This window comes from Babylonia areolata, chromosome 16, assembly GCF_041734735.1.
Source record: "Babylonia areolata isolate BAREFJ2019XMU chromosome 16, ASM4173473v1, whole genome shotgun sequence".
Taxonomy (NCBI): domain Eukaryota; kingdom Metazoa; phylum Mollusca; class Gastropoda; order Neogastropoda; family Buccinidae; genus Babylonia; species Babylonia areolata.
In genome coordinates, this window is record NC_134891.1 from 5,709,797 (window position 1) to 5,728,729 (window position 18,933).

Here is an 18,933-nt window from a genome sequence, read left to right on the forward strand (position 1 = left end):
TGTGAACATGACACGGGTAACTCACCCACAGAGGCAGAACACCACTTTGAACATGAAGGGAATTCAGGGGGTGGTGGGGGGGGGGGCAGGGGGGGGAGTAATGAGAAGGCAGGCAGAATGATGTTGTTCACCCACACATTTCAAAAGGTAACCTTTGGCATGCAAAGTCTTTTACAGCTCTTCCAGCTCGGCTAGCCGCCTCTGTGCTGCCCTTGCAAGCTGTTGAGCAGTACAGCTCCCAGCATGGCCTGGTTACATGGGGCAAATCTTCGCAGCGCTAAGTTTGCTCAGAGTTAAGAACGTTCCTAAGTACATGGAAGATACTGAGGAGCTGGCAAAATTCTTAACGATAAGCAAACTTAGAGCTGCTAAGTTCACTCGTGTAACCCCCCCCCCCCCCCCCCCCCACCCCCACACCCCCCTACCCAGGGACAGGTTGCATGTGGCGATACTTTGCAGTGCTCGGTTTGCTCAGAGTTCAGAATGTGCGTGGAATTTACCATGGAGTTCGGAACACTCTGAACGATAAAACAAACCTTGTGCTGCAAAGATCACTTCATGCAACCCACCCCACGGTCCTGAAGCCTCAGCCCTGCTCTGCTCTGTTGGCCAAGTGTATGGGGTTTGCCTTTCATTCGTGAAGCGTCATCAGCAGCAGCTGAGTTTTTTCTGAGGCTGGGCGTGGGCTGGCCTGTCCAGAACCACGCGGTCCTTGTCCTGCCTCTCCTCTCCCAGCAGCATGGCTCGGTCCTTCTCCAGTATCTGGGGAACACAGGAGGCATCACTGAAAACTGGGTGTCTTTTTTTTTGGGTGGGGGGTGGGGGGGGTGGGGGTGGGGGTGTTGTGGACAGTTTGAGGCATCACTGAAAACTGGGTGTTTTGGGGGGCGTGGGCAGTTTGAGGCATCATTGAAAACTGGATGTTTTTTTGGGGGGCGTGGACAGTTTGAGGCATCACTGAAAACTGGGTATTTTTTGGGGGTGTGGACAGTTTGAGGCATCATTGAAAACTGGAAGTTTTTTGGCGTGTGGACAGTTTAAGGTATCACTGACAACTGGGTGTTTTTTGGGGTGTGGACAGTTTGAGGCATCACTGAAACAAACTGGGTGTTTTTTGGGGGGGCGTGGACAGTTTGAGGCATCACTGAAAACTGGGTGTTTTTTGGGGTGTGGACAGTTTGAGGCATCACTGAAAACTGGGTGTTTTTTGGGGTGTGGACAGTTTGAGGCATCACTGAAATCTGGGTGTTTTTGGGGGGGCGTGGACAGTTTGAGGCATCACTGAAAACTGGGTGTTTTTTGGGGGGCGTGGACAGTTTGAGGCATCAGCTGAGTTGAAATCCACATGGTTGGGGGGTGGGTGGGTGGGTGGATGTTGTGGTGTGTGTGTGTGTGTGTGCTACCACCACCACCGTCACCATTACCACCACCACCACCACCATCACCATTACCAACCATCACCATCACCACCACCACCACCATTACCAACCATCACCATCACCATCACAACCACCACCACCATTCCAACCATCACCATCACCACCACCATTACCAACCATCACAATCACCACCACGACCACCATTACAACCATCATCATCACCACCACCACCACCATTACAACCATCATCATCACCACCACCACCAACATTCCAACCATCACCATCACCACCATTACCAACCATCACCATCACCACCACCATTACCATCACCACCAGAACAGAACAGATAGATGCTTTATATAAATAGAATGCTGTGCTACGCTGCTGGTCAGGCAATCCACCTAGCTGGTGCAGTTTCAGTTTCAGTTTCAGTAGCTCAAGGAGGCGTCACTGCGTTCGGACAAATCCATATACGCTACACCACATCTGCCAAGCAGATGCCTGACCAGCGGTGTAGCCCAACGCGCTTAGTCAGGCCTTGAAAAAAAAAGAACAAAGAAAAAAAAAGGTGAATAAATAATAGATAAGTGTACATAAATAAGTAAATAAATATATAAATAAATAAATAATAATTATAATATGAAAAAAGGTAGTGATAATAATAATAATAAATAAATAAATAAGATAACTAGCTGGTGTGCTGTAGTGCATACTGCTTGGATTTGTGCGAAAGCAACAAAGCCTCCTTGATAATCTGAAACCAATACAGCTTCAATTTCTCAAGGAGGTGTCACAGTGTTCGGACAAATCCATATACGCTACACCACATCTGCTCAGCAGATACCTGACCAGCAGCATAACCCAACGCGCTTAATCAGGCCTTGAGTGCTTGCTTATATATCTGTGTACCTATCAGAGTGGATGTCTTTCAAAATAATTTTGCCAGAGGACAACACTCTCGTCGCCATGGGTTCTTTTTCAGTGCACCAAGTGCGAACTGCACACGGGACCTCGGGTTTATCGTCTCATCCAAAAAGACCGGACGCTCAGTTTGATTTTCCAGTCAAACTTGGGGAGAAAGGGCGAGAGCGGGATTCGAACCCACACCCCCACAGACTCTCTGTATTGGCAGCTGAGCGTCTTAACCATTCTGCCACCTCCTTCCTCCTTGAAACGGATACAGACGGGCACAATAGCCAAGTGGTTAAAGCGTTGGACTGTCAATCCGAGGGTCCCAGGTTCGAATCACGTTGACGGCGCCTGGTGGGTAAAGGGTGGAGAATTTTTCCGATCTCCCAGGTCAACATATGTGCAGACCTGCTAGTGCCTGAACCCCCTTCGTGTGTATATATGCAAGCAGAAGATCAAATACGCACGTTAAAGATCCTGTAATCCATGTCAGCGTTCGGTGGGTTATGGAAACAAGAACATACCTAAGCATGCACACCCCCGAAAACGGAGTATGGCTGCCTACATGGCGGGGTAAAAACGGTCATACACATAAAAGCCCACTCGTGTGCATACAAATCTTCTTTTCTTCTTCTTCTTTGCGCTTGACAGCTATGCAGTCAGGGTCGAAGTCCGAGGGATGCCACAAACTCGGATGTCCGGTGAAGATCGGCTGCCGTCCCCCAGAGCCTCAGGCCAGGACTGCTGCCGCATCTTCATCTTCTCATACAGGGGGCAGTCTTGGAGAATATGGGATGGGGTCTGGTCAGCCTGGCCGCAATCACATAGGGATGTGGCTGCCACTCCAATCCTCTTCAGGTGTGCTCGGAGGCCGCAGTGTCCTGTGCGAAGGCGGTAGATGGTAGTCTGGTGTCTTCTCTCCAGTGTCCTGATGGGATCTTGGTGTGCCTGGTAGCCTCCGTTCAGGGTGATCCAGCCTCTTCGGAATCTGCTGCGGAGGAGAGTTTTTGCTTCCTCATACGTGGGTGTGCATACAAGTGAACGCAGAAGAAGAAGAAGAAGAAGAAGGATACAGAAAAACGACACAAGACACTGACCCGAGTGACCAGAAACCTTGCTGCCTCATCGATGTTGATGTTCTCCTTGGCCGACGTTTCGTACCAACCGACGAAGCCCTTGTCCTTGCAGAACTCGTCCATCTGGGCCGTGTTGTTCACCAGCCCCTCCTTGGCCTGGTCACACTGCACATCGAGACACGGCGCCTTCAATCACTGCTCAGTGCTTTCAAGCATTGCTCAGTGCCTTCAATAGCTCATCAGTGCCTTCAATCATAAATCATCGAATTCAATCGCTCATCAGTGACTTCAATCATTCATTATCGACTGTAATCATTCATTATTGCCCGCAATAATTCATCATCGTCTGCAACTGTTATTACCTGCAATCATTCATCATCACCTTCAATCACTAATCATCACTTTCAATCATTCATCATCACCTTCAATCATTCATCATCACCTTCATTCATCATCACTTTCAATCATTCATCATCGCCATCAATCATTCATCATCGTCTTCAATCAATCATCAGCTCTTTCCAGTATTCATCATCGCCTTCAATCATTCACCATTGCCTCTGAAAGATCATTATCGCTTTCAATCATTCATCACCGCCTCTGAAAGATCATGACTGCCTTCAATCATTCAGCATCGGCTTCAATCATTCATCATCGCCTTCAATCATTCCTCACCAATCATTCCTCACCACCTTCATTCATTTACAACATCACCTTCAATCATTCATCATCGCCTTCATTCATTCATCATCGATCATTCGTCATCGCCTTCAATCATTCATCAGCTCCAACTGTCAGCCCATGAAAAGCTTACATCTGGGCCAACAGCGAAGTGAGAGCTGTATCATCAACAGGTTTCACCATCACAACGGGAAGTCATTTACAGCTCAGTCTTTTGTGAAGGACCATGACTCTTAAAACAAGGAGGCATGATTGCACTGGCTCTTCGTGCTGTAGCCTTGCGGGGAGGGGGGGGGGGGGCTAGCTGGCCTTTTGAGAACCATCCCCCAACGCCGGCTGTTCCCTAAAACCCCCTTGGACGAGAGAGTGGGGGCGGGGGGAGGTGTAACTTTGGGGCAAGACACTCTCCACTAAAATCAAATTCAAGTCTGATGATAGTCGGGACAGCGAGTCGCCTCTGTTGGTCATAATAATAATAATAATAATAATAATGGATACTTATATAGCACACTATCCAGAAATCTGCTCCAGGTGCTTTACAAAAACGCTTTTGTTAACATAAAACATTACATCTATGTTACATACACACACCAAAATATGACTACACACACGCACACACATACACACGCACACACACACACACACACACACACTGCGTACATACATTTTAACAATACACGTGTATCTAACACAACCACAGTCAGACACACAGACGGATTTATCACACAGCCCCTGTGAAAACTTTTTGACAGTTATGTAAAACGTCAACTGCAGTGAGTGAGCAGCTGACCTTGTTGGCCAGCAACACGCACGGTACTGGAGCGCCGTCTGTCAGCTGCACTTTGCTGTCCAGGTCGTTTTTCCACTTGCTGACCGCCTCGAAGGTGGAGGCCCGCGTCACGTCGAAGACCACGAAGGCCCCAACAGCTTCCTTGTAGTACACCCGGGTCATGTTCCCAAAGCGCTCCTGGCCTGAGCACGTCAAACAACGTTGTTTTGTTTGTTTGTTTGTTTGTTTGTGTGTGAGTGTGTGTGTGTGTGTTTGTGTTGTGTTGTGTTGTGTTGTGTGTGTTGTGTGTGTGTGTGTGTGTGTGTGTGTGTGTGTGTGTGTGTGTTGTTTGTGCTGTTGTTTATATTGTGTGTTGTGTTGTTGTTGTTGTTGTTGTTGTTGTGTGTGTGTGTGTGTGTGTGTGTTGTTTGTGCTGTTGTTTATAGTGTGTTGTGTTGTGTTGTGTTGTTTGTGTGTGTGTGTGTGTGTGTGTGTGTGTGTGTGTGTTGTCTGTGCTGTTGTTTATATTGTGTGTTGTGTTGAGTTGTGTTGTGTTGTATTGTCTTGTGTGTGTGTGTGTGTGTGTGTGTGTGTGTGTGTGTGTGTGTGTGTGTGTGTGTGTGTGTGTGTGTGTGTGTGTGTGTGCTGTCTGTGCTGTTGTTTATATTGTGTGTTGTGTTGTATTGTATTGTGTGTGTGTGTGTGTGTGTGTGTGTGTGTGTGTTGTTTGTGCTGTTGTTTATATTGTGTGTTGTGTTGTGCTGTGTGCGTGTGTGTGTGTGCGTGTGTGTGTGTGTGTGTGTGTGTGTGTGTGTGTGTGTGTGTGTGTGTGTGTGTGTGTGTTGTTTGTGCTGTTGTTTATATTGTGTGTTGTGTTGTGTTGTGTTGTGTGTGTGTGTGTGTGTGTGTGTGTGTGTGTGTGTGTGTGTGTGCTGTTGTTTATATTGTGTGTTGTGTTGTGTTGTGTGGTGTTGTGTGGTGTGGTGTGGTGTGGTGTGGTGTGGTGTGGTGTGGTGTGGTGTGGTGTGGTGTGGTGTGGTGTGGTGTTGTGTTGTGTTGTGTTGTGTTTTGTGTGTGTGTGTGTGTGTGTGTGTGTGTGTGTGTGTGTGTGTGTGTGTGTGTGTGTGTGCTGTTGTTTATATTGTGTGTTGTGTTGTGTTGTGTTGTGTTGTGTTGTGGTGTTGTGTTGTGTGTGTGTGTGTGTGTGTGTCTGTGCTGTTATTCATATTGTGTGTTATGTTGTGTTGTGTTGTGTTGTGTTGTGTGTGTGTGTGTGTGTGTGTGTGTGTGTGTGTGTGTGTGTGTGCGCGCTGTCTGTGCTGTTATTCATATTGTGTGTTGTGTTGTGTTGTGTTGTGTTGTGTGTGTGTGTGTGTGTGTGTGTGTGTGTGCTGTGTGTGTGTGTGTGTGTGTATGTGCTGTGTGTGTGTGTGCTGTGTGTGTGTGTGTGTGTGCTGTGTGTGTGTTGAGAGAGAGAGAGAGAGAGAGCTTACGTACCTGTGTGCACTGTCTTCCGTTTTCTTCTTGTGGGTTGATTTCAGTGTGTTATATTGAATCTTTCTCTTCTTTGTGGGGCGTCTTTCCTTCTGTTCGTGTGTTTGTTTTGTTGCATGCATGGATATACGATACACATATGTACAGCCACACACACACACACACACACACACACACACACACACACACACGCTCCCCCAAATGTTCTGAAATGTATCAGACAAAACCGAAGGGGGGCAAGTATGTGAAAGACAGTAACAAACATACTACAGTTAACTAACACATCAGAACACCACAAACAGAAACACACACACGCGCGTCCGCGCAAGCACACACTCACACACGCGCGCACACACACACAGAAACACACACACACACACACACATGATAACACGTTGTTTTTTTTTGTTGTTGTTGTTGTTGTTGTTGTTTTTTAAATACACGCAGACATAAATGTTTCAAGTCTTGAAAATCTGCCAAGTTTTGAAGGGCAGTTAAAATCTGAATATTCTGAATTGATTCAAACACACACACACACACACACACACACACTGACCTGCAATATCCCAAAGCTGCAGACGTATAAGAGTGTCGGCATCCCAGTTGAGCACCTTGAGGGCAAAGTCCACCCCAATCTGAACACCGCTATTAAGGGAACACACTTCACCGACAAGGCACAATCACCATGCAATGGCATGTGGACACAGATCAATCCTGCTGGCTCAGACCTTTCTAGCGGTCCGTAAATACTGCGAAGAAACACACACACACACACACAAACTAAAAAAAACAACAACAACAAAACACAAAACAAAAATCATCAAACAAACACACTCCCCACCCCCTCCACCCCTCTCCTACCCCCCAGACAAAAAAAAAGAACAAAAGAAGAACAAAAACACACACACACACACAAAAAAAACAAAAACAAAAAAAACAAAATATAACAACAACAACACACCACCACTAACAACAAAGCAACAACTAACAAATGAAAACGAAAACAATTAGGTAGAGAGGTAAAGGTAACAAGAAATCTACCAATGAAATTACTGCTAATGACATAAATCGAAAGCCTTCTAAAATGAAAATGATGAACAACAAAGAATCCCAAACTGCTACACGGCATCCACACTCTGTCTGCAATCAAAACTATCAAGTGAAACCAAGACAGGTCGAGGAAACAACCTCAGAGCTAAATTCAGCTCAAACCTCTGACCAACGTAGATATTCTCTTCTTTCTTTTTAAAAAAAATTCAAACACCAGCCATTCCAGGTATACCAGTCTATAATATTAAAATAAACAACAAAAACTCGTCAGTTAATAATATACACATCAAAGGACAAAATGACATCACCAACTGACTTAATAATATCACTAAATGACCTGATTACATCACCAAATGACGTCATTAAACGACCTAATGACCTCACCAAAGGACCTAACGACATCACAAAAGGACCCAACGACGTCAACAAATGACCTGATGACGTCACCAAATACCTGATGACGTCACCAAAGGGCCTAAAGACATCAGGAAATGACCCCAAGGGCCTGAAGACATCAGGAAATGACCCCATGGTTCTAAAGACATCAGTAACTGACCCCATGGACCTAAAGACATCAGGAAATGACCCCATGGAGCTAAAGACATCAGGAAATGACCCCATGGTTCTAAAGACATCAGGAAATGACCCCATGGACCTAAAGACATCAGGAAATGACCCCATGGACCTAAAGACATCAGGAAATGACCCCATGGACCTAAAGACATCAGGAAATGACCCCATGGACCTAAAGACATCAGGAAATGACCCCATGGACCTAAAGACATCAGGAAATGACCCCATGGACCTAAAGACATCAGGAAATGACCCCATGGTTCTAAAGACATCAGGAAATGACCCAATGGACCTAAAGACAACAGGAAATGACCCCATGGACCTAAAGGCATCAGGAAATGACTCCGTGACGACACCAAACGGACCTATAGACATCAGGAAAAGGACCTAATAACGTCAGCAAAATCAATGAACTTAACAGCGTCACCAAATGACACGACGTGACCAAAGGACCTGCAGGAGCCAGCTGCATTGCTCGGACTTCGGAAGAGCCCAGCCAGTATGGTCGTAATCCGCTACTAACTTTAGTGTAGTATGGAACTGACGAATGGCGTAGCTCGGTCAACGTAGGCACTCAGTCAGGTGGAACCTGGTCAGCAACCTTGTTGGGTCCCACGAACCACTGCTGGCGACTTGTCAAACGACGGAAGATGGCATGGTTTGGTCACGTCATACGACATAACACCCTCTCAAAAAAACCATCCTGCAAGGGACTGCAGAGGGAGGGCGCAGACGGGGGGCGGCAGAGAAAGAGCTGGTCCGACAACGTCAAGGAATGGACCAAAATGACGATGTCAGGATCTCCTCACGCGACAGCTGCCAACAGAACGGCGTGGCGAGCTATGACATCTTCCTCATGTCCCCCCCCAACGACCCCAGCGGTCGACGGAATGAGTGAGTGAACTGTCAAAAGGTTAGAAGCTAGCAGTGCAACTCATTGGCTCCTCCCAAGGACAGGAGCGTGGCGAGGCGTGGCGCAAGGATACGGTGGCCGGTTTCTGGAGATGAATGGTGCGTATCGCTTGTGATGGAAGTCCTTTGCCCGTGCAGCTGCCCGATCCAGCATCTTGACAGTGTACTTCCCACGTTCCGGCTGACAACACGAACAAAACAACAATGATAATGATATGATAGACACTAAATGCAATCATCAACTAAATACATAACTGTCACAATGATCGGCACCACGAACCACAGGCACTTAGTATAACGAAGATATAGATCAACTCATACGACACAACACACACAAAAAAACCATCCTAGGGACATGAGAGCACAACAAGATGAAAGATAGGCAATAAATGACAAATGAATGCAATCCACTCACGCACATGCACAACAGAATGCACCTATGCATTCACAACGACAGCAGTGAGTGAGTGAGTGAGTGAACTGTCCAAAAGGTTAGAAGCTAGCAGTGCAACTCATTGGCTCCTCCTCCCAAGGACAGGAGCGTGGCGAGGCGTGGCGCAAGGATACGGTGGCCCGGTAGTGCTGGGAGAAGAACTGGTGCACGTATCGCTTGATGATGGACGTCTTGCCCGTGCCCAGCTCCCCGATCACCAGGATCTTGTACAGGTGCTCCTTCTTCTCCACGTTCCCGGACTCGGACACACACACACACACACACACACACACATGTATATAGATATGCGATACACACACACACACACATACACACGCACGCATGCCTGCGCGCACACACGCACGCACACACACATAGATAGATATGGATATAGAGCAAGCATGCATGCACGCACGCACGCACACACACACACACATAGATAGATATAGAAATGGATATAGAACACACACACACACACAATGTATATAGGTATGTGATGCACACACACACACACATACACACGCACGCATGCATGCACGCACGCACGCACACACACACATAGATATAGATACAGAACACACACACACACACACACACACACACACACACACACACTCGCACAAACAGAAACACACACATACATACATACACACACACACACACACACACACACACACACACACACGTCTCAGTTACAAGATGTCTGGGCATGCTGACAGATCTATGTACACATCACATCCGCTTGGGGGGGGGAAAAAACAACAACATAAACAAATGTGTGACCTTCGCATAAACCCATCGCGTTGATCAGGTCGTGTGTGTGTGTGTGTGTGTGTGTGTGTGTGTGTGTGTGTGTGTGTGTGTGTGTGTGTGTGTGTGTGTGTGTGTGCGTGTGCATGCGGCTCTGTGTGTGTGTCTGTATGTGTCTCTGTGTTTGAATGTGTGTGTGTGTGTGTGTGTGTGTGAGTGTGTGTGTGTGAGTGTGTGTGTGAGTGTGTGCGTGTGTGCGTGCGTGCGTGTGTGTGTGTGTGTGCGCGCTTGCTTGCGTGCGTGCGTGCGTGTGTGCATGCGTGTATATGTGTCTGTGTGCGTGTGTGTGTCCGCGCGTGCTTGCGTGCGTGCGTGTGTGTATGCGTGTATGTGAGTGTGTGTGTGTGTGTGCGTGCATGCGTGTGTGTGGGTGTGTGTGTGCCACCTGAATGACACAGGAAACGAATGATGAGCGGCCAAATGGCAGCTGTCTGTCGGCTCTACCTAGGCAGGCAGCCTGTTGTGTAAATGACTCCGTACCGTCTTCATTCAGCGCCTACAGTAGAAATTGGTCTGTGACCGACAGGCGCAATAGCCGAATGTTTAAAGCGTTGGACTTTCAATCTGAGGGTGCAATAGCCGAATGTTTAAAGCGTTGGACTTTCAATCTCAGGGTCCCGGGTTCGAATCACGGTGACGGCGCCTGGTGGTTAAAGGATGGAGATTTTTACAATCTCCCAGGTCAACATACGTGCAGACCTGCTAGCGCCTGAACCCCCTTCGTGTGTATACGGCAAGCAGAAGATCAAAATACGCACGCTAAAGATCCTGTAATCCATGTCAGTGTTCGGTGGGTTGTGGAAACAAGAACGTACCCAGCATGCACACCCCCGAAAGCGGAGTATGGCTGCCAACATGGCGGGGTAAAAACGGTCATACACGAAAAAGCCCACTCGCGTATATGCGAGTGAACGTGGGGAGTTGCAGCCCACGAACACAGAAGAAGGTCTGTGACCAAGTACAGACGCCATATAAGTGTCAATAATCATAATGAAATCAACAACAACAAATAGCATGATAAAAAACAAACAAACAAATAACAACAACAACAAAAAACCCACCCCAGTCTGTCATTATCTGTGTTGTGAGAATAAAGATTTTTTTTTTTAATGCTAAAAATGGAACACGGCAAAATTATTCCGCCCACCTTTTTCTTCTTACCCTTCGCACGCACGCACGCACACACACACACACACACACACACACACACACACACACACACACACACACACACACACACACACACACACACACACCTTCGAACGTTTACGGTAAAAGAGCTACAGCATCTGCCAATACGAAGAAAACAAAGAGCTCGAAATAATCAGTTGCGAAACAGAACACTGTGTTTGCTATTTTCATCTCTCTCTGAGTCTCTCTCTGTCTCTCTAATACACACACACACACAGAGAGAGAGAGAGGGAGAGAGAGGGAGAGAGAGAAACAGAGAGACAGACACAGAGAGAGAGAGAGAGAGAGAGAGAGAGAGAGTCAGAGACAGAGACCGACAAACAGAGGGATTGAATGATCGACTGACTGACTACCAGACAATTTATCCTTGTCACACACACACACACACACACACACACAACAATTTACAAGGTTAAAACCAAACAAAGACAAAAACACATAAGACACTGGTACCTAGAAAAGACAGAGGAAGACGCTGTGAAAGAGAGACAGACAGACAGACAGAGACAGAGAGAGAGAGAGAGAGAGAGACAATGAACAATGAACAAATGTTTTATTGAGGGTAAACTGGATAAGCTGGAAGCTTCTTTACACCATGCCCTCCCTCACACACAAACACCCACACCCACACACACGCACAAAAGATGAAAAAGGGGAAAAAAAAGAAGAAAAAAAAAAAGACAGAGACAGAGAGAGACCTAGACAGAGAGACACAGAGAGACAGAGAGAGACCTAGACAGAGACAGAGACCTAGAGAGAGAGACAGAGAGAGACATAGAGACAGTGAGAGACCTAGACAGAGAGACAGAGAGAGACACACACACAGAGACAGAGATAGAGACAGAGAGAGACACACACACACACAAAGAGAGAGACAGAAACAGAGAGACAGAGACAGAGAGCCAGTGCCAGAGAGAGACAGAGAGAGATGCAGACTCAGATTCAAATGGTTTAATGTGCATCACCCATAGGCCACTGCTCTAAAAATACATGGATAGCTCATTGGCCAGGAAAGCTGAAGCCAGCTGGACACCATATTGTTTCTCGCATCCAGCCGTCAGTCCGTTGACAAGTCGTCTGCTAACTGGTGGTAGTTTATAAACTGTAACCGTGTATCTTCGATGATATCGTGTTATGCTTGCCCCCCACGACTTGTCAAATGTTGTGTCTTGATTGAAATCTGCCAATGGTTTTGTGACTAAGCGCTATGCTTGCTCCAATACTTGCCTCACGCACAAGCTGTATTAGCAGCCGACAGTTTTCGCAACTAACCCACGCGCAGAATGTGTGACGTCACGCCGCTTACATCATTTTGTCCTCTTCGCCAGACAACCTACTCACTGCTCGACCAGTGTCGCGTCGCGGTACGCTATTGGCCGAGCTGGAATCTGTGTTTCTGCTTCTCCGTAATTAATTAATAGCTCTTTTGTCAGATCAGTAAACTACAAGTATTATATACTGGCAGAATCGTTGCAATTCCATCTTTAAGTCTATTCCATTTGTGTTTGCCTACTTTAAACTGATTTAACACAGTTTGTAATTTTCAGCGACGAGCTCGTTAAAACTGACCCTGTTTAGGTGACTTAAAGTATGATTATAAATTCATCTTAAATAATCAACACTTCATTTTATATACATTATAAAGTAAGTGTTAAGCTCTTTCTTTTGCAACTTATCCGACGTAAATCAGTTCAGGGATCATTTAGAAATCTGTCACTGAACACCTTGTTAGAAACACAGTTGTCGTCAGATTTGGCCTAAGTGCCGATCTGCTTTGCAGCACACGTGACTGTCTTTGTAGTCCGCTTAACCTGCATAAATTGGCACAGTGAGTGATGAGTGGTCATTTCATACCTGGTCAGTCATCTGACCAGAGCTGCTCTCTCTCTCTCTCTCTCTTGCTGTGTCGCGAGCAGTGTGTTTGTCGTGTGTGTCCCCACAATGGCTGACATCTCGCTACGTATCGCTGCACTGTATTCTCTTCTAGTTGTCTTCTCTTCTCTTCTCTTCTCTTAGGTTTTCTTCTCATCTAATAACTATTGTAAATAAAACAATAGAAAAACCCATTTGTGACTGGCCTCTATATGTTCCTGGCCTGTGCGTGGGAATTCTCATCTATCCTTTAATTCAGTCAATCAATGTCAATCAATATTTAGTTAAGTCTTTTGTGCCGTCTGTACCCTATTAGAACCACTCGGTACACGGCTACAGGTTTATCACAGTTCAGTGACACATGGCGCAAACTTGCAGTGGAGGCACACACAGGAATGTCAGCTTAACTAACGCCGCGAGCAAGTGAAAGCTTGCTGTGAAGCCAGCTGAACGCTCAGCTACACATACGAAGTCACCGCTTCGCACTATACTGACACTAGAGGCAAAATGGCTGATTGAACACTTCCGCTGGCTTCAGTTAGCAAAGGGGCTCAAAGAAGGCATGCGCTATCCATCTAATCTTAGGTAAGTGCCCACAGGCATACATACACATTAGGGAAGGGGGCGGGGACCCCTGGGGGAAGAGGGGGTGGGTAACAGAAAAAAAAAATGTAGGCTTATATAGCGCAGTACTCCCATCTCAGATGGGGCTCACCGCGCTTTACAATAAAATATACAAATTTAAGTCTAAGTGTCGTAAAATATGTACAAAGTCTACACAGTTTCACATGACAATGGCTAAAATATACAAATGTAAAACTAAGATGGCCTAGAGGTAACGCGTCCGCCTAGGAAGCGAGAGAAAATCTGAGCGTGCTGCACTGGTTCGAATCACGGCTCACCCGCCCATATTTTCTCCCCCTCCACTAGACCTTGAGTGGTGGTCTGGACGCTAGTCATTCGGATGAGACGATAAACCGAGGTCCCGTGTGTGCAGCATGCACTTAGCGCACGTAAAAGAACCCACGGCAACAAAATGGTTGTTCCTGGCAAAATTCTGTAGAAAAATCCACTTCGATAGGAAAAACAAATAAAACTGCACACAGGAAAAAATCCAAAAAAAATGGGTGGCGCTGTAGTGTAGCGACGCGCTCTCCCTGGGGAGAGCAGCCCGAATTTCACACAGAGAAATCTGTTGTGATAAAAAGAAATACAAATACAAATATGTAAATTGACACAAGTGACATCACAGTCTCAAATCACACAGGTGCAAATCTCAGCAAACCAAAGCAAGTCACATTCACCACTGTCAAAAATAAACACCAGGGAACAAGGTATCACGAAAAGCACACCAAAAATCATCATGGATGCATACAGATCAACACAAAGAGCACATCCAGCAACAAAAATCCCAGCAAGCATATGCAGATGGAAAAATTTCAGTGAGAAAAGTACAGTTTGAAAAGATATGTTTTGAGTGCTCTCTTGAATGCAGGTGTTTGGGTGTAACAGAGGTGTGAGGGTAGTGAATTCCATTGTTTAGGTGCAACAAAAGAAAAGGAACGTTCACCATTAAGTTTTAGTGCGAATCTTTGGAATGGACAGTGTGCGCTTGTCATTTGAAGAACGGAGTTGTCTGGATGGTGAATGGACAAAAAGTAGGTCTGGAAGTTAGACAGGACAAGAATCAGTGAAGCAGTTGTGACAAAGGACTGAGAGTTTGTATTGTATTCGTGCTTGAATGGGGAGCCAGTGAAAGGAAGCGGGTAGGGGAGTGATGTGTTGACGTTTCTTAGTTTCCAACTGTTCAATAACAAACTCTGTGGCGTCATTACTTGAACACACAGCATGGAGGAACTAAAATTCTTTCCGTGATTTTACATTACTTTTTTAAGTATGGAACCATTTTCCAGACTGTGTATAATTTTAAATCACCACATGTCATACATTCTGAACTACTGATAACACTAACATACGAGGTTCAGGGAGAGAGAAAGAGAGAGAGAGAGAGGGGGGGGGGGAGAGACGGAGACAGAAACAGAGACAAAGAGAAAGACAGAGATAAAGAGAGAGAGACACACAGAGAGAGAAACAGAGACAGAGAAAGATCGAGACATCGATAACGAGAGAGAGAGAGAGACAGAGAAAGACATAGAGAGACAGAGACAAAGAAAGAGAGCCGGAGAGAGAGAAACAGTGGAAGACAGACAGACACAGACTGACACAGAGAGAGAGACAGATAGACAGACAGACTGAGACTGACAGACAGACACATTGACGGATAGGAAAGTGTGTGAGAGGATCAGATTTGATTTCAAAACGTTTTTCAGTCAACGATTAAGACTTTTGCCATGGTCTTTTGGAAGAAATGGACATGCCGAAAATCTTAATTGTTGAATATACCTTTCGTGCATGGGTAACACTTTGTGGAATTAGAGAGAGAGAGAGAGAGAGAGAGAGAGACAGACAGACAGACAGACAGAAAGAGAAAGAAAGAAAAAGAAAGAAAGAGACAGACAGAGAGACAGAGACAGATAAATGGAGAGGAAGTGAGACAAAGAGACAGAGAGCGATACAGAAAGACACGGAGAGAAAGAGAATGAAAAAGAAAGAAAGAGGGAGGGAGAGAATTAGACCCAGAGAGAGAGACAGACAGACAGAGACAGATTTCAGATGATTCAGTCACTGAAGGCCATAGCCCCAAATGAACAAGGGGGTGGGGGGTGGGGGTGGGGTAGGGGGGGAGGGTGGCGATAACAGTTAAACATGCGTTTCAACAACCATGTAAACACAACAAACGTGACCAGATACGAACAACAACAATTAGGATACGAAGGGTGCACCACCACGCCACACAACATCACACACACACCCCAATCCCCCCTCCCCCGCCCCCCCTCCACCGCCCCGCTCTCCAACAACAAGCAAACAACTGCCCTGAACTTCTACCTTCAGTACCAAACGCCCCCTCCTTATCAGAGAGACAGAGACAGAGAAAGGGTGCACCACCACTCCACACAACATCACACCCCCCGCAACAGCCCCCTGGCCCCCCCTTGCCCCCGCCCCGCTCCCCAACAACAAGCAAACAACTGCCCTGAACTTCTACCTTCAGTACCAAACGCCCCCTCCTTATGGAAGGCGGACGCTCAATAGGACGCGGCAGTGTCGATGCTCTCGGCCTGTCCGCCACGGGCCTGGGTGACCAGGGTCCCCTCCGCCCAGCCTCGCCCTCCGCGGCCAGGTCCTCTGTGATGTCCGACATCTCCAGGTCAAACCGATCCACACCCGGGCCACCACCGTACCCGTCCTGGACCCCCCTCTCAGTCGGGTGGCGTCCTCTCGAACTAGGTGCATCATACCTGTTACCCGCACTTTCCCCGTTCGACTTGGACGTTGCGAGTGAGTTGTTGTCGTCGTGGTTGTTGTTGTTGTGGTGGTGGTGGTGGAGAAAACTGTTGGGAGAGCTCAGCGGGTTGGCGGTGGTATCTTGTGACGATCTCTGTCTCCCGTTGGGGTGGTTGCCGTTTTCGCGTCCGCCAACCAGCAGTGTCTTTGTATAATCTTCCAGCTTGGTGGTGTTTTCGTTCATGGTTCGACGAACTGTCGTTTCGGAGACGAACTGTCTTCTTTTTTTTTTCCTCCGTTGTGTGATTGTTTTGGTTTTTTTTGTTTTTTGTTTTTTTTAAGTTAAAAAAAAGAAGATCAAAATCTGTCACAGGATGACGTAATACTGATCGATATGCTGATCGAAATCATATACCACCCATTCATCTCTCTCTCTCTCTCTCTCTCTCTCTCTCTATATATATATATATATATATATATGAAGGAGGAGGAGGAAAAGGAGGAGAATAAGGATAATGATCTGCAGAAATCTTGAATTTTTCTTCAGCAAGCTCTCAGAATCCTCCACGAACGACACTTTCAAAAAATTGAATATATCATCATGGAGTTGCGCTCTGAGTGGTGTGTGGCTAGACAGCGTCGGGTGTGGCTGCACAGGCCTTAACTCTCTCCATACGAACGGCGAAAGAGAAGACGTTAACAGCGTTTCACCCCAATTACCATCATCAAAATATTGCAAGCGGAAGGCTCTTATACTGAAGAGGTGAATGTTGACAAAGAATACCACAATTCTGACGACGGAAGCTAAAGGTTGGGTCATTCAAACACCCACTGGACATCCGAGGGGTCTGTGTAGAGGAGAAGAGAGGACTGGCCGTACTGAGTGAGTTAATGGACTGACAGCCCCTCCCACTCTGCGCACAGGGGAAGCCATTCTTCCGTCATTTAAAGCATGACACAAAAGACGCTGACCACTACGGCAACAGAGAAAGTCTGACCCCAATGGCAACAGAGAAAGTCTGACCGCTATGGCAACAGAGAAAGTCTGACCACTACGGCAACAGAGAAAGTCTGACCACTACGGCAACAGAGACTGACCACTACGGCAACAAAGTCTGACCACTACGGTAAGAAACACTGACCACTACGGTAAGAAACACTGACCACTACGGTAAGAAAGACTGACCACTACGGCAAGAAAGTCTGACCACTATGGCAAGAAAGTCTGACCACTATGGCAAGAAAGTCTGACCACTATGGCAACAGAGAAAGACTGACCACTACGGCAACAGAGAAAGACTGACCACTACGGCAACAGAGAAAGTCTGACCACTACGGCAACAGAGAAAGACTGACCACTACGGCAACAAAGTCTGACCACTACGGCAACAAAGTCTGACCACTACGGCAACAGAGAAAGACTGACCACTACGGCAACAGAGAAAGACTGACCACTACGGCAACAGAGAAAGACTGACCACTACGGCAACAGAGAAAGAATGACCACTACGGCAACAAAGTCTGACCACTACGGCAACAGAGAAAGACTGACCACTACGGCAACAGAGAAAGTCTGACCACTACGGCAACAGAGACTGACCACTACGGCAACAAAGTCTGACCACTACGGCAACAGAGAAAGTCTGACCACTACGGCAACAAAGTCTGACCACTACGGCAACAGAGAAAGACTGACCACTACGGCAACAGAGAAAGTCTGACCACTACGGCAACAAAGTCTGACCACTACGGCAACAGAGAAAGACTGACCACTACGGCAACAGAGAAAGTCTGACCACTACGGCAACAGAGAAAGTCTGACCACTACGGCAACAGAGAAAGACTGACCACTACGGCAACAGAGAAAGACTGACCACTACGGCAACAGAGAAAGACTGACCACTACGGCAACAAAGTCTGACCACTACGGCAACAGAGAAAGACTGACCACTACGGCAACAGAGAAAGTCTGACCACTATGGCAACAGAAAAAGACTGACCACTACGGCAACAGAGAAAGTCTGACCACTACGGCAACAAAGTCTGACCACTACGGCAACAGAGAAAGACTGACCACTACGATAACAAAGTCTTACCACTACGACAACAGAGAAAGACTGACCACTACTGCAACAGAGAAAGACTGACCACTACGACAACAAAGTCTTACCACTACGACAACAGAAAAAGACTGACCACTACGGCAACAGAGAAAGTCTGACCACTACGGCAACAAAGTCTGACCACTACGGCAACAGAAAAAGACTGACCACTACGGCAACAAAGTCTGACCACTACGACAACAGAGAAAGACTGACCACTACTGCAACAGAGAAAGACTGACCACTACGACAACAAAGTCTTACCACTACGACAACAGAAAAAGACTGACCACTACTGCAACAGAGAAAGACTGACCACTACGGCAACAAAGT

At 46.7% G+C, this 18,933-nt stretch overlaps 1 protein-coding gene across 1 annotated transcript in view; it reads right to left on the bottom strand.

The window, feature by feature from the left end:
• Positions 1-425: 425 nt before the first annotated feature.
• The window catches only part of LOC143290810 (ras-related protein Rab-38-like), a 29,981-nt gene continuing 11,473 nt past the window's right edge, over positions 426-18,933 (bottom strand). The window contains exons 3-7 of the mRNA XM_076600333.1: positions 9,412-9,537; positions 6,866-6,944; positions 4,837-5,018; positions 3,387-3,530; positions 426-762 (exon numbers count right to left, since the gene is read on the bottom strand). Of these exons, the coding sequence (XP_076456448.1) occupies positions 649-762; positions 3,387-3,530; positions 4,837-5,018; positions 6,866-6,944; positions 9,412-9,537 (645 nt within the window). The 3' untranslated portion in view covers positions 426-648. The remainder of the gene's footprint in view (positions 763-3,386; positions 3,531-4,836; positions 5,019-6,865; positions 6,945-9,411; positions 9,538-18,933) is intronic.